The sequence below is a fragment of the Syngnathus typhle genome, linkage group LG3, assembly GCF_033458585.1.
Source record: "Syngnathus typhle isolate RoL2023-S1 ecotype Sweden linkage group LG3, RoL_Styp_1.0, whole genome shotgun sequence".
Classification (NCBI taxonomy): Eukaryota; Metazoa; Chordata; class Actinopteri; order Syngnathiformes; family Syngnathidae; genus Syngnathus; species Syngnathus typhle.
Window position 1 is genome coordinate 9,329,168 of NC_083740.1, and position 15,777 is coordinate 9,344,944.

At 40.1% G+C, this 15,777-nt stretch overlaps 1 protein-coding gene across 1 annotated transcript; it reads right to left on the reverse strand.

Annotated features, from left to right (window-relative positions):
• Window positions 1-11,450: 11,450 nt before the first annotated feature.
• Window positions 11,451-15,719, reverse strand: LOC133150848 (mitochondrial dicarboxylate carrier-like). Its single transcript, XM_061273414.1, has 10 exons — window positions 15,562-15,719; window positions 14,581-14,695; window positions 14,450-14,498; window positions 14,336-14,377; window positions 14,208-14,251; window positions 14,064-14,134; window positions 13,291-13,383; window positions 13,126-13,203; window positions 12,996-13,052; window positions 11,451-12,889 (listed from the first exon to the last, which is right to left on the reverse strand). The coding sequence occupies exons 1-10, from the start codon at window positions 15,643-15,645 to the stop codon at window positions 12,788-12,790; spliced, it is 735 nt and encodes a 244-aa protein (XP_061129398.1). The 5' UTR covers window positions 15,646-15,719; the 3' UTR covers window positions 11,451-12,787.
• Window positions 15,720-15,777: the final 58 nt, after the last annotated feature.

Genomic DNA, 15,777 nt, shown 5'->3' on the forward strand with positions numbered 1-15,777 from the left:
TGACCATTTTATGGCTATTTTTTAATTCTCAAATGCTATCAAGGGTTCAATCAGCTCAACCCATTTTTATTTAATTTGACTTTTTACATTAGTTTTATTTCTTTCTAAATGAGTCATGTCTTTCTTAATGATTCTTTTTTAAATTTATTTTCTGAAAACAAAATTCGGTCATTAATTTTTCCTTTAATATCTTCTGTTAACTCAATGTGATTACATTGCAGGCTTACTTTCAATGCTTTCAGACTTAACTTCTCGATGTCTGTGTACCTATAATAAGTTGTAAAAAGAAATTGCTCTATAGATAAAAGTCACAAAGACAAAAAAAGCCTTTTTCTGTATACATTCTGAATATTATGATGAAAAAAAAACCCACACATTAGCAATAAGCTACATCTTCCTCAAACAAAAAGGAGACCTATTGTTCCTACAAAAAATTGTCCAAATTGTCTTGGAGTAAAGAATTCTGGAGGTTAATTAAGGAGTCTTAAAATATACGTTTCATTCATTGAAAACTCGAAAGCTATGCTTTTTCTCACTCCTTTCCGAATATCTTTTTTTCTCTCTCTTTTTTTCTCTGTTTATTTTGCTTCCTCAATTTCATTTGGTTTTATGATGGGATTTTGTCTGATAGCAAACGGGAAGCTCGGTATTGTTTGTGTATTTGAATGTTCGGAATAAAAGTTGTCAATCAATCAATCAATCAATCAATCAATCCATCAATATAAAAAATTGTCCAAAGGTGAGGATTTAAGTGTGAATGGTTTATACCCCGTCCCTTGTCAGCAAAGCCCTAAATGAGGATAGAAACCTTTGAGATGGAAAATATAATGTTTGATGCCTCCCTGAACAAATGAAGCGCTACGATAATCGACATTAGTTCACATGTTGGACTCTATGATGGCCCTTAAAATAACAAGTGGGCATGTGTGTGGCTAACAGCTAATGAAACTTAATTCTCCACCTAATCAGCAGTGATAAAGCGTGCACCCACTAACTAACGGCACACACGCACATGGGGGCGCGCTTGCATAATTTTCAAGCATATGTTCCCATGTATCCGATGCATAAATCAACAATCCTTCACCCATGGACATTAGACACACAAACACAAAACCTATTACATCTCATTTATATTATGCAGTGGCTTGCATGGCAGATGTGAACCAACAAAGTATTTGCAATATACAGCTGGTACCTTTTCACAGCACAATCCCATCTGATCACGTGAGATGTAATAAACTGAATTTACTGTCCTATTAATCCATCCAGCCAACCATTATCTGCACCGCTTGTCCCCACGGGGTCGCGGGCGTGCCTATTGTCATATTAATGTTCCGCAAAATAAATACATACACACATGCTTGAGGAGCGCATAGTTTGAGATTATAAGTGGTGTACTGGAGCTATCTAAAGTCTGTCAGCGCTTCATAAAGTCTGTATCCATATGAGTATGACTGATCAATACATACTGTATCATTTTTCACTTTGGGCTTGGCTGCAGGGAAAAAAAAAACTATTAGAGTGCATGCATAAAATGCCTCAATGCCAGACAAATAAATAAATAAGTGAATACATAAATAAATCATAATAATGATGTATTATTACTATTTTTATTACTATTATTCACAGGTTTGGGATTGACAGCTTCTGATTACACAAACCAAAGGTAAAAGTGTTCATTTTAAATGAAAGTAAATTGAGCTTCAAAAGCGTGTTGATGTGATCCCCTATAGCAGTGCTTCTCAAATGGGGGGGCGCGGTGCTATTCCTGGGGGGGTGCGTGTGACCCTGGGGAACAGGCTTGTTTTTTTGGCAGTACTAGAATAAAGTGTAATTGCGAATCTTCACAGCAGGGGGCAGTGGCGCTCTCATTGTTACTTCTGTGACGTTTGCGACAGTGCAACATTTTACGACTTACAAGACAAGTTAGGATAGTCACGGTGGGGAGGGGGGGGCGCGAATAGTTTTCTTCTTGCTAGGGGGGGGCGTAACAGAAAATAATTGAGAAGCACTGCCCTATAGCAATGCCTTCTAATATTGGTGGAACACCAAAAACATTTCGTAGCTCTACCATCTGTGCTGACTGTATTATTGTGTGTATTACTTACTAAGATTCACACCCTTAGGGAATTATCAAAGAAAACTATTACTTTTATACTACTAATTAAGATTTTTGCTTATTGCATTATTATGTAAATGCTACATTTTAATTGCTTCAATGTAAATAATTTTAATTGCCTGAATATAATGTGCAGCGCTACTGCTAACCTATCATGTGTGAAATTAAAGTAAGCATTTGTGGGGTATTTACTTTTGTCAGCGCGGTCGCTGTATGCGCCACATGTATGGATCTGTACATTCAACTAGTAAATTTAATTTAGTAATCTGGTGATGATGTGCTGCTCCCATGAGTGATAATGTTTGTCTTTTGATGGCTACAACTCGCTTCTTTCTCCGAGCTCGAGGCTGTTTATTAACAAGTCGCTGCTTGAGTTATTTCATCCAGAATTTTTTCTGCTATTTGCGTTGCAGAATTTATTTCACATCATCTTATTTCCTATTTTGTATATTTTGCTTGATAACACAAACTTGGGGTTGCACCTAATTTTATTGTATACACCCATCCATCTACTGTACCTATCTATTCTTTAAGTGAACGTTTAGTATGTTGTAAATTTCAATGCTTTGTGTTTTTCGACTTAAGAAAAAGACAAAAAGATTTTTGTTGTTCGTAAAGACTACCATTTTAAAGTTTGGGGTCACTTAGAAATGTCCTTGTTTTTTTAAAATAAAATATCTATTTTTCAATGAGGATGACATTAAACTAATCAGGAATACGCTCCATACATTGCTAATATGGTAAATGACGATTCTAGCCATAAACGTCTTGTTTTTAAATATCTACATTGATGCATCATTGTCCATTTCCATTGCGTTTGCTAATTGGACATGGCGCAGAAAATAATGCTTAAGTGGGGTTGTGGCGATTGCTGTGGATGGCCCCCAAAGATGGTGGCCCACTGCTCGCCCCTGTTTGTATAGATGAATGTAAATGAAGCTGCAGAAAAATAAACTAATATGACCACCGAGAATAATTTTCAGCATATTTCTGCAGTGCTCACACAATTGCCTTGTCTAACAGAGAAAAAAATAATTGGCATTGCATTACTCTGTGTGCTCCCCACTCTCTCTCTCGCTTCCTCTGAGGTGTGTAAATTCTGAAAGAATGTCACTGATCTGTCGGATTCCTCCATTCACTCAGCGTAACCAACATTGTTTGATTCTTTTCATTATAACCTGACCTGCAATTAGCAGCATTATTGGAAGTGCCCATTATGCAAGAGCGATAATGGCTGTCAAAACAACAGGAGCCATGACAACGAACAAGCAGCATGACTAAAACATTAACTGGGAGTAACTGAAAGACATGAAAAGTGATATCCCAGACGGTATAAATGTCTACTTGTCAAATCCGATCCATGTGCACTTGTTAGGAGACAGTCACATACTTGCACACAGCAGCCAAATTATCCATTCTCAAATCTTGTCTTGTGGGAGTAAAGGGCAACACTTGAGAAAATATCTTATGGTCATGTACAAAATGTCCCACTTGATTTATTTGCAGAGACTGCATTTGATATTTGTCTCTCATCATCTTCCCACTTATTCACCTGCCTTTCCATGTCAGCCATTCACACTATAGAATATTATGTCCTCTTATTACATCTTCAACTGTAATTACATGTTCCATGAATGTAACTAACGGTTCCTGTTCTAAGTCAGGCCTATCCAAAGATTTCCACCATTCCTCTGTTGGTTCTTTTTAAAGATATATGCCTTCTTTAATATACTTCAGAAAATACATTTCAAAAAATCAGCTAATTATTAAGTTCCAATTGGAATCCACAGAAATAAGACCACTACCTTCATGTCTATGTCAAAGTATTCTTATACTGTTGGTCAGGGATGGACAATGCCTCAGCTGCCATTGGGCCCCAAAACACACTGTAAGTAGCCCCTGGATTACCCCCCCCCCCCTAAATTATTCAATTCTTTATTTTTAGGTCGGAACGGTGACACACTGGTTAGCACATCCGCCTCACAGTTCTGAGATGTGGGGTTCAATTTCGGCTCTGGCCTTCCTGTGTGGAGTTTGCATGTTCTGCCCGTGCCTGTGTGGGTTTCTTCTGGGTACTCTGATTTCTTCCCACATTCCAAAAACATGCATAGCAGGCCTCCCCAAATTTGGATTGTTAGCGTGAATGTTTGTTTGTCTCTATGTGCCACAATTGGCTGGCGACCAGATCTAAGTGTACCCCACCTACTGCCCTAAGTCAGCTGGTATAAGCTCCAGCACACTCGAGATCCTCGTGAGGACAAGCGGTTTGGAAACAGGATGAATGAAGAAATATCTAAAAATATATCAAATATGTATTGACTGAAGTTTAAAGTTTCACCACTGACATTGCTTGGCAGACATTGCTTGGTTGCACTTATGCTGAGTCTTCTACTGCAACTTGGATTTGGAATGATATACAGGACAAACATTCAAAGAAGCGAAACCTAATAGTAAAAGAAAAATGAAGGGCCCCCCCCTATGGTGGCAGCAGTGCATGTAACTTCAGTCACTCCTCGAAAAGGTTAACGGGCAAATGCAAATCAAATCATGTGAAGGTAATAACACTTTAAAGCAGTGGATATTTGTACACAAACAGTGCAGTAGCACAAGAAGACAGACACACTCCATTTGCCGTGTATTATTCACACACAGTAAAATAAATAAATGAATAAAAGCATAATACACTGACGCCTCCCATAAAATCCAATAACAGCAAGACCGCAAAAGGTAAATTGTAATGCAGCGAGGGAACAATGCATATTTTTATAAAGTAAAATACTACTGAGTGCTGTGTCCATTATTCAAAAAACACACATAACAAAAGAACTCAGCCTTTCCATTAATTTCACAAGGGAAAAATTATTTGAGATTTAATGGACGCATCAGAGGTAAATGGCTTTATCAAATTTATGCTCAGAATGCGTGAAAGCATGTTGAGGAATAAAGAAAAGAGGTGATTTGAAAAGGAGCCATCAGAAAAATGGGAGAAACTGAGAAATGTAGTGGAGGACAGAAAGATGGTTCATTTCGAGCAAAGGGGAAATGTGAATAACGCCATTCCTCATCAGGCAGCAAAGATGATCACGACTATGGAGCGAAGAGGACACATGAGAGACTTGGATGCAAAGAGAGGTGAGATGAGGTGACAGATGACGCAGGTGCATCATGAATGTGACAGAGATTTTCCAGCTTTTCCATTTCACTGGCAGGCAGAGGCGTTGGCGAGCACAATGAGGATTAGATTTGTGTGGAGTAGTAACAATTTTGGCAAACAAACAACGTGTAACACATGCGCAAACATCATAACACATTAACATGGACCGCCTTGACTACATTATAACAGAATGTGCTGTCATGAACTCGTGCTACAACATTTTCCAGGTCGGTATTAATTTGCATATTCCAGAGGGCAAACGGAGCAGTGGTTGAGAGCATTAAGCAGACTCAACAAGTGAACTGTTGTCATTCCGATAACGTTTGCAAGAAAGTAACGTAATCCTCAACATGGGGTCAAGCACAAGCTATAAATAGTCATTTGTAGGATTTAAATACCCTTTTTAATTGCATAATGTTGCAAGATGAGATTATGTTGCAGACTCAAATGTGCTCACAAGTACAATTCTAGATCGCCAAGCAAGTGTAAAATATGTTAATATCTAACATGGAATGTGCCTCATGAATGTCATTGCTATCAAAAAAAATTAAACACTGTAAACCATAAAAAAAAATTGTTAATAAGGGAAGTGAATGACTTGAATGAGCTGCGGCTTCTTTTCTATCAGTTTTCTGCTCGTGTAAAATTATGAATTTCAGCGATTGCCTGGGCACAGATTTACATAACTATATATAGAGATATGAAAATGCACCTCAATTTCACTAGTGTGGAAAAAATATATATCCTGCAAGTCTCTTTCTCTTTGCTGCACGGCAACGGGCAAACATGACTTCCTTTTCCCTGTGGTCATTTACAGACAAATTAGTGACATCAGCTTTGGACTAGGAGGAACATTATTAATGTGATTTTGTCATGAAGAGACACGTGTGTGTGTGTGTGTGTGTGTGTGTGTGTGTGTGTGTGTGTGTGTGTGTGCGTGTGCGTGTGTGTGTGCGTGCGTGCGTGTGTTCATGTGTGTGCAACTGTGCATACATGCATGCACGCGCGTGTGAGGGAGACAACATGCGTCAAAGGCCAGTCTCAGTCTGTGTTGATTAAATAAACAATTCTGTTTGTAGCGCAGACCTTCTCTCACCACGCATGCATTGAACATACACACACGAGCATAGCACGCCTCTTTACTGTACTTGTCACTAAAAAGTTGTTTTTCTAAAGCGAGAATAATGGAGAAAAGGAAGGAATCCAACCTGCAATCCTAATACTGCATGTGCAACAAATGTATTCATCCATCCTCCATACTGTTCATCCCATTCAGGGTCACGAGATGCTGCGCCAGCTGACTTCAGGCAAAAGGCGGACGCTGCTTACGCGCTGACCTGGTTGCCAGTCAGGCAACAGGCACATATAGAAAAAGACAACCTTTTTCACTCACATTCACACCATCACGGGATGGGAAACGTAGCAATGTTGATTATGGGCACCACTAGACCATCATTGACTAGATCAAGCTCATCATGGCTAAGTGTAAACAAGCAACAACTCAGGAACAATGAAATAAACACTTTAACCAGCATTAACACTGCGCGCTTGTCAATGATATAGTGACTTTGCGTAAGAGAGGCGTGACAAGAGTGCTCATGCATGATCAGTCAAGCAGAACCGGAACACACTAATGAATAAAGAACAGAAGCAGATCAAATGGAAGATCAGACAAAGAAAACAGATATGAAATATTCAGGACAAGCTTTCACATGAGTCGGTTTCACATTCCAAACACATCAGCAAGGCTGCGAAGCCGCTGCAAAAAAAACCCCCAAAACAATCAGCTTTCAATCAGCAAGAACTACAACAACATTTTCGAGTGCAATTGCGTGTTGTACTGTGTTTCTTTTTTTTTTTCGAACTGGCAAGTACAATAGTGGAGCATATTCTGTTATGCTTGAACAGTAGTATGTCTGAAGTGACTAGCAGTAATCGTCAAACTGCTTATCGATATTCTGACAAGAGCAGATGTTGCAGCTTTCAATCATGAGTTATATCATATCACACATATCACGTCAGGTATTTCACAGCGGGAAGATCAAATAACACCAGGAGTGATTACCGACTATTCAGCAGTGGACCGTGACATCAGGCATGTACAATAGAAATAGAGAATATTCAGTGAGGATATGATAGAGTTAAAGAGCTGCTACAATGGACCGACCTTGGCTATTCACTCATCTCCTGTGCTATGTTAGTACTTTAACGTTCATGTCACCATAGAATACTACCTTGATAAATAAGTTTAACTTTTATATTAATTCACTATTTCCCATTGAAATGATCTGAAAAAGAAATACCATTTCTCCTATTAGTATTAAGCACAGAGTGACTGACCTATTCAATAAAGAAGCGAAAGTGTGGCTTTCATTCGCCCTCCCACCCTTCACTCAGCAAGTATGTATATATGCCAAAGTAATTTCACTCAATAGGTGATAGAAAAGCAGCAAATTTAAAAAAAAAAAAAATGTATTTCGAAGAAATGGACACTGTGGAGTACAATTGACAGCAGACAGAGCATTAGCAAATCCGTTTCTGCCTTCTGCCATGTCAAGGACTACTGAGCATCCTACACACTACACACTTCAAAGGGAAGGACATGTGCTGTTCTGTGTGGCGGAAAATTGAGACATCTGTGTTCATTCCCACAACAGCGCAAAATACCCTGTTTTTGTCTGCGTCAAGCTGTGTGTATCTGCAAAAAAAAAAAAAAAATCATTCTTGCCTGCAGTCTGCGGAAAAAAAGCCCTCTGGGGCACTTTGAGATTTTCTTTTCGATAAAAGGTGCTTCATAAATTAGATGTATTATTAATCATCATCATTATAAATCTGTGGTAGAAATGAGACGGAGATGTGTCCCACAGCTCGTATCAGGCTGATAGATAGGCTCTGCTGACAACCGAAGTTGGTTCAAACATTAATAGACTCAGAGATCAAAGGAGCAATCACTCGCTTGCCTTTTGTCACCACTCTCTGCCCCTGTCTGCTTATGGATCAATAAAATTCCATCAAAAACTTAGCTTTTAACTTTAGCAAGACATTATGAACATTAGACAATTGGTGCACTTTGCGCCTATTTTTAAGACTCGTATACACCAATAAGTTCCAAGCGAGTGCGTGCGTGCGTGCGTTTCTGGCAAAAAAAACTTGAGTGGAACGCAGCGGTTTTTGCACAATCCTGCAGACTGGCAGAAAGGCCGGTTGTTGTCATGTGGGTAACAACAAAACCTCTTTGGACAAGGTTATTAAAAACGTCTTTCCCCATGTGATGACAATTTATAATTTATATTAATGTTGTCATGACAACAAAAATAAATAATGATAACCACTCTGCCCAAATCAAGTCCTGCTTGAGGAAAAGAAAAGCAAAAGGAATTGCATGATCAAATAGATCGTCTTATGATCACATGATGATCGGCATTGAACAAAAGGGTATTTATTTCATTATCAACTGTACAGTAATGCGAGGCAACCCGCAATCTGTTATAATAGCAACAATACCACTCGTGAAGCAATAACCTTCGCCATGTGGACTTGCATTAGACAAAGTTTTAATCAGACCAAGGAAAGTGATCTATTCCATTTTAGTAGCCTACATTCGGTCCCATTAAAAACATACACAAAATGTAAATGTTCAATGAAAAATAAGACTTTTTCTTACCTAAGCTTGCTGGTGTCCTCTTGCACCCCGGGGACACAGACACCTCCAGAGGTCCATCACACACCAGGCGCAGTCCGAGGCACGCAACCAAGACGCATCACCAAGTGCAGGAGTAAAAAAAAAAAAAAGAAAGAGAGAAAGAGAGAAAGAGAGAAAGAGAGAAAGAGAGAGAGAAAGAGAGAAAGAGAGAAAGAGAGAGAGAAAGAGAGAAAGAGAGAAAGAGAGAGAGAAAGAGAGAAAGAGAGAAAGAGAGAAAGAGAGAGAGAAAGAGAGAAAGAGAGAAAGAGAGAAAGAAAGAAAGAAAGAAAGAAAGAAAGAAAGAAAGAAAGAAAGAAAGAAAGAAAGAAAGAAAGAAAGAAAGAAAGAAAGAAAGAAAGAAAGAAAGAAAGAAAGAAAGAAAGAAAGAAAGAACTGACTGACCTGTGTCGTTATTAAATTAACTCTTCTGAGCTCTATTTCAGTGTCTTGAAACGCTTTTTCTGGTAATGCACTCGCAAATGTTGCAGAGGGTTTGATGAAGAGTCTTGGCGCGTTGCACTCGAATACGATATCTGTCAGAGCAGGCAAGACATTTAAGAGGATTCCCGGCTACTACCTTCAAAATAAAAGGTAGGGTGCATTTGTTGTGGCTTTATGCTCTGATACACTGTTGTAGTGTTGTCACTAACCGTGGGTTGCTTACTGGTTGTTTCACCAATAATACACGGAGGCAAGGATGCAGTACAAGTCGATCTTTTACTGCCCGCTCAGTCAACATCTCCCCCGACTCTCAATACAGACAGACCACACAGTCGAGCACCGAGTGCTCGATTCCAATCTACCACATCCCTCTTTTCCAACTGAGAAGTAGCTTATCTAGTATCGGTTACCTTAACTCTTTGGTATCAACATTGATCACAATTTCGACATGCATATATCAATTACAAACAAATCATGTTTCAACAACCCTAATGGCTTTCAACAATCTTTTTTTTTTTTTCCTTCCGAACCTATAACATTTTATAACACTTCACGATAAACACAAAACATCCACACTTTAATTTCTCCATCACTTTCTTTCTTAACATTGAGTAACAACATCACTTTGTCATTCAGTGTACCTGGCAGGGCGCCTAACTGCTCTGCCACTCCTGGTATAGCATGTGGGCATGCTGTCCACAGGCACAGGACAAGGGTTGCGTGGTACCGGTTCCAGTGGTGGTGAGTCCACTGTTGCAGTAGCCTGAGTATGTTGAAACTCAGAGTCCAAATGTTCATCAGGGTGAGAGTCTTTGAACAGGCTTGGGTGTATCTTTCTCAGATGTCGCCTGTTCCTCCTGCGTGTCCTCCCTGCCGGTGTCTGTACAGTGTAGGAGCGTGGTTCATCTCGCTGCCTGATGACAACCGCTGGCTCCCAGCCGCGTCGCGTCTGCATGTGCACCGTGTCTCCTGGGGTCAGCACTGGCAGTTGCTTTGCACGCTGGTCGTAGTGTTGCTTTTGCCGGGACTGCAAGTCCTGTATTCTTTCGAGAATATGCTGTGGGGATGACTGTTTCAGCACAGCACTGGAACATGGAAGTGTGCTGCGCAGGACTCTACCCATCAACATTTGTGCAGGTGTCAGGTTTAGTCCTGTCACCGGTGTGTTTCTCAGCGACAGCAACACTAGATGTGGGTCAGTGCCAGTCTGCACTGCTTTCTTCAGCGCGTGTTTTACCGTCTTTATGGCCCGCTCCGCCATTCCATTTGAAGAGGGAAAACCTGGGCTGGAGTGTGTGAGCTTGAACTCCCATGAAGCTGCAAATGACTGCATCTCATAGCTGGCGAATGGGACATGATCACTCACTACCTCCTTAGGTATCCCACTTCTGACACCATGTTGTGGCTTTATGCTCTGATACACTGTTGTAGTGTTGTCACTAACCGTGGGTTGCTTACTGGTTGTTTCACCAATAATACACGGAGGCAAGGATGCAGTACAAGTCGATCTTTTACTGCCCGCTCAGTCAACATCTCCCCCGACTCTCAATACAGACAGACCACACAGTCGAGCACCGAGTGCTCGATTCCAATCTACCACAGCATTATTTGTCATTGCAACCAAGATGAGTAAAAAAATTCCTGGTTAGACATGTCAAAATAAAGGTTTTCCTTTCTAAACAGCCGCGCAACTTTGCTCCTTTTTTACACTTTGTACTGTGCACACCAGTTTAAATATGTTTGACCCCCGAGTTCAAGTTATTCCACACAAATAAGCTCCAGTTAGTTCAGTACATCCATGCGGCCACCCTGATTTACTATACCTGTATTAACAATGTACCTGCATGCGACGGATGCTTTATGTTCATCTGGCCTTTGGAACAGAACCATTTACATGCACTGTATGATCTTTCTACCATTGAGGGTACTGCTACGCATTAGGGTACCGTTTTCCTTAAGTGTATTTTGCTGGGCTTCAGCAGTTGATTCATAAAAGGCATACATAGAATATGCTAAATTAGATATACTACATAAATATTACGTTGAAACCTCACTTATCATTAGTGTTTTAATTAAAAAGTTGATCACATATTTGCAATAAGAATGCATAAACAACACAGAAGGCAACAGTTGTGTGTTCATACAGTTGGGTTAGAGAGGCTGATCTTTAGGTCACATTACCCAGGACATGCAGCACAAGTCAATCTGGTGGCTTTTACAAAAAAAAATAAGCAAAGCTGATGATGGGTGTGACGCTAATCGCACAATGTCATACTGTCCCCTGGCGGACATACAAAGTAAGGCAACATGACAAGGATTCTCATCTAGGCGAACAAACGGGCACATTTTCACGCCCATTTATCACATATAAAACTATTGTTCTCTTTTAACCAGCAACACTTACATTTCCCAAAAAGTTCAAGGGTCGAGCAATTTAGGTCATGTCTAATCCGTATTTCAATAAAGTTCAGCTCTCAAAAATGATCGGATCTCAAGTCATTAAATTGACAGGCATACAACCACCGCTATACAACATTTGCATTAAAGGGTTCTTTCATTTTTCGATTTAAAAGTCAGGTTTGGGGGTTTACCAAATGTACCATTACTATAATATCATGTGATGTTAATGAGGCATGGTCCAATTGGACTGAATTATTTACAGGTTGATGGAATAAAGCCACAAAGCTGGATAGACTACTACTTGACTTCCAGTTCTAAATCAAGTACAATACCAAACAATAGGCTCATGTAAAATAAAGGATATTTGGTCAGTACGGCTGGGAATGAATAGTATACAATCACATATCTGACTACACGTATGAACTTCAGTTGTATTTGTTAACAATATATATGCTATTTATGTGGCAATACTGTGTGTTGACCTAATTTGGCACTCGTTTGTTTTCCTGGCATAAACTATTACAACAGCAGTCTATTATCAGCATGCTTTTCATCACCTGCCCAACAAAAATGGATGAATATAATTCATCTAAATCCAAATGATGGCATTAGAAATTTGTTTAAGTCACAAGAAAGTCTATTAGTTTCATGAAGATGTCATCAACTGAGTCTTGGAACTAAAATTTAGAAAAAATAAAAATAATTGAAATTAAAACCACATCATATACCTGAAATCATACAGGACATGTTTCTCTTATCTTATGCTAGCAGGCTATTCCAATATTCCTGACAGCATACCTTTGAATTTTCATTTTTCAGAAATAGCTGGTTCCAGTATTTATCCCTCAAAATGTGCAAACACTCAGCTTCACGCCATGACGTAAGGTCGAGGTAGAGCAAGAGGACGCAGCATGCCCAGGCCACCATGGCTTTTCCGTTCTTCTGAAGTTCACAGCAGAGTGGTTCAACACTGGCCGGTCGCACTTTCCCATCAGGAGACAATCCGAATCCCAAAGTTCTTTTTCAGTTGCTCCAGGAACATGAATGTGAGCACTGTATGAGGAATCAAGCGGATCCCTGCTGGAACAAGGCCCTGACACACAATGTCAGCAGATCACTTTACAGTGCAGTTTACAGAGGAAAAAGTAACAACAATACTGCTGAGTCCGGTTATTTTTAAACAAAAGTGTCAGCACTACCTTATAAAATGCCAGGGGACCCAACGTGGCAGTTTCTTGTAAGCAATGCCGTACCCCCTGAAAGTAAACCAACACTGGTTAGATCAGTTTAAAATTACTGGATGAGAATGAAGAGGAAGTGGCCACTCACAGTATACTCTCCTTTTGAGTTCATGAGTCGAGTCTTAAGAACGTCAAGAGGCTGACAAAGGAACGTTGCACAGCCTCCCTGCACACATGGAAACACCAAAGCGCACACTCTCAGATACACTTTGAGTACATGGTGATCAACGCATTTGATTAGCCCGACACTTACGGCAATGAAGCTGGAGAGGAAGTGTGTGAACATGTTATCTCCCAGCATTCCCGTTCCCAACACAAGCTGCTTGGCCTGGTCATAACATGCCAACTAATGGGTGGAGAAAAGGTTAGTGAAATAACTCATCGGTTCTGTATCATCTCACATCTGAGTCGCAGACTGACAGCCACATACTGTAATTATCTCGGCCTCAAAAGTCAAATAAAAATCTCCTCGAATGTTCTTAGACTCAGAAGCTGAAGCTCCTTGCTAGGAACCTTTAAGAGCTCTCCAAGACGATTCTCAGAATCTTTATGAATATAAGGGGCCCTGGTAGTAATTTGTTAGGGCAATGCAAATGTAGATGTGTAGACACCATCATAAAGAATAAGACACATCCGACACAAATAGAGACACGAACATGCCACTTCTTGCGTACACCAACACTCTTGCACCTGGCAATGGTTTTGCTTCAACAGCAGCCCTTGGTAGTTCATGGTAAATTCAGAGCCTTCACTCTTTCATTTGAACGTACACTATAATGCAGACAAACGTGACGCTCTTGCTGATTGCTCCATTCACTACTCATTAATATTTATATGGCACCATTTCATCCACTTCTCAATTCATTTTAAATATTGATTTAACAATAATGCATGAATGTGCCTTTAAATGACTTCAATTCCATTTGTTTAGCGTTTTAATTAGTTGGACAAAATAAATTAAACATGAATTTCAAAGATGCCAAGGGGATGCATAAATTGGACTGCACAGTAAATAACTGGACTTGCCTGTCCCACGGTGACTAAGGCTCCTCTGCTGGACGCCATGGTGGCACCTGAGAAGAGCTTCCTCACACCCTCTGAGAGATAGCTCAGGTCAGAAACGATCATGTTTGGTTTTGCAGTCGCAGCACTCGTTATCCGTGATCTTACCTTCTCTGAAGACTCTGAAGAGCCCATCGATGGCATGTTTGTAGCTAATGGAAGAAAGCGCATTTAGGTGCACATGGAGGTTGAACATTAGGTCATTTCATACTTTGGTGACAATTTGCATCACTTACTTTCTCCTGAGTTCAGCTGGTAGTTTCATGTCATTTTGCATCCTGAAAACAAACATGCTTAGAAATAAATGACCAAACTTTACTTTAAAGCTAAGTGTGGTCATGGCATGTTACCTGACATTCACCATGTCTGCTGGCGTGCCAACGAAGCCCCCAGTAAAACCTTTTAAGGTACGATATGTTGTTAGTTGATTGTTGTACGGTATTACTGAATGTAGCATAGGAGTGGGGGTGCATGCACAGACCTCCAAATGCTCCCAACATGACTTTTTGGTAGAAAGGCATGGGGCCCTGGCTTTTGTTTCCAAGCATGTCCCTTACAGACTCATAGATGGCAAATCTGGTCAGCGAATAGGACATCTGAGCAGGAGAGGATGAAACAAATGAGAGCTTAAGATACAAATCAACAACAAAAAAAGGAAATTCTTTTCTTTTAAAGGGGTACATGAGATGCAACACTTAAACATTTTCACTGGTTTGAAAATGATTTATTTACATCCGTGTGGCTTTGTTCATCTACTGGTTCTATGCCCTCTTCCACTAGACGGCATAAGGTACATAATTGACATGTGCGTATCCATGTTTTGTGAAATGTCTCTTTAAAGGAGTTTTCTTTCAAGTATTTTTCTAATGCAAAATATGCGCTTGATCTAGGACATCCAAAAGTAATGCAAATTTAACCATAAGATTTGCATCTATTGAGAGTATGACTAATTTGAGATTTTTACATTCTTTCTAACCATTTGAACACACACCTTCAGGCAATTTGGCGTGTTCAATTGGCCTACCATACATGTTTTTCTAATGTGGGAGCTAACCGAAATACCCGGAGAAAATCCACACAGGCACGTGAAGAACATTGCAAACTCCACACAGGAAGGTCGGAACTGGAATCGGACCACTGCGAGGCGGGCGTGCTAACCAGTGCGCCGCCTACTAACTAAAATTTCCATTTTAAATAGGATAGTTACATTAAAAAGAGGGTTTATTTAATTAAATTAAAGGCAGAGGAATTCTGTCTTGACATAATTGTCCAGGCATTATCCTGAGTAGGAACATGGTCTTAAGGGGAGCCAGAATTGATGGTTGAGAAACTGCGCCGGACCATTTCAGCTTGTGCAAATGAAGCTAATGAAGTAGCTTGTAAGTGGTTGTTCATTCATCAAATCAATTGGATTGTATATGACACCAAGGAAACACTTGTCAATAACATGCACATAGCGCACCTGTCTGCAAAGGGAGGCAGAAAGGCCATTGTAAAGAGCAAGCACCCCATTGTTCTTCACCACATGGACAGCCATGCCAAACATTCTCTTCTTTACTTCCTGTTGTGTTTGGAGGTGCACCTGCAAACAACACACACACAACGCATGATTAACTTGAAATTAAAAACTAGTTCCAGTTGTTATCACCACCTTGTCTTGACTTCCCTCCCAGACAAA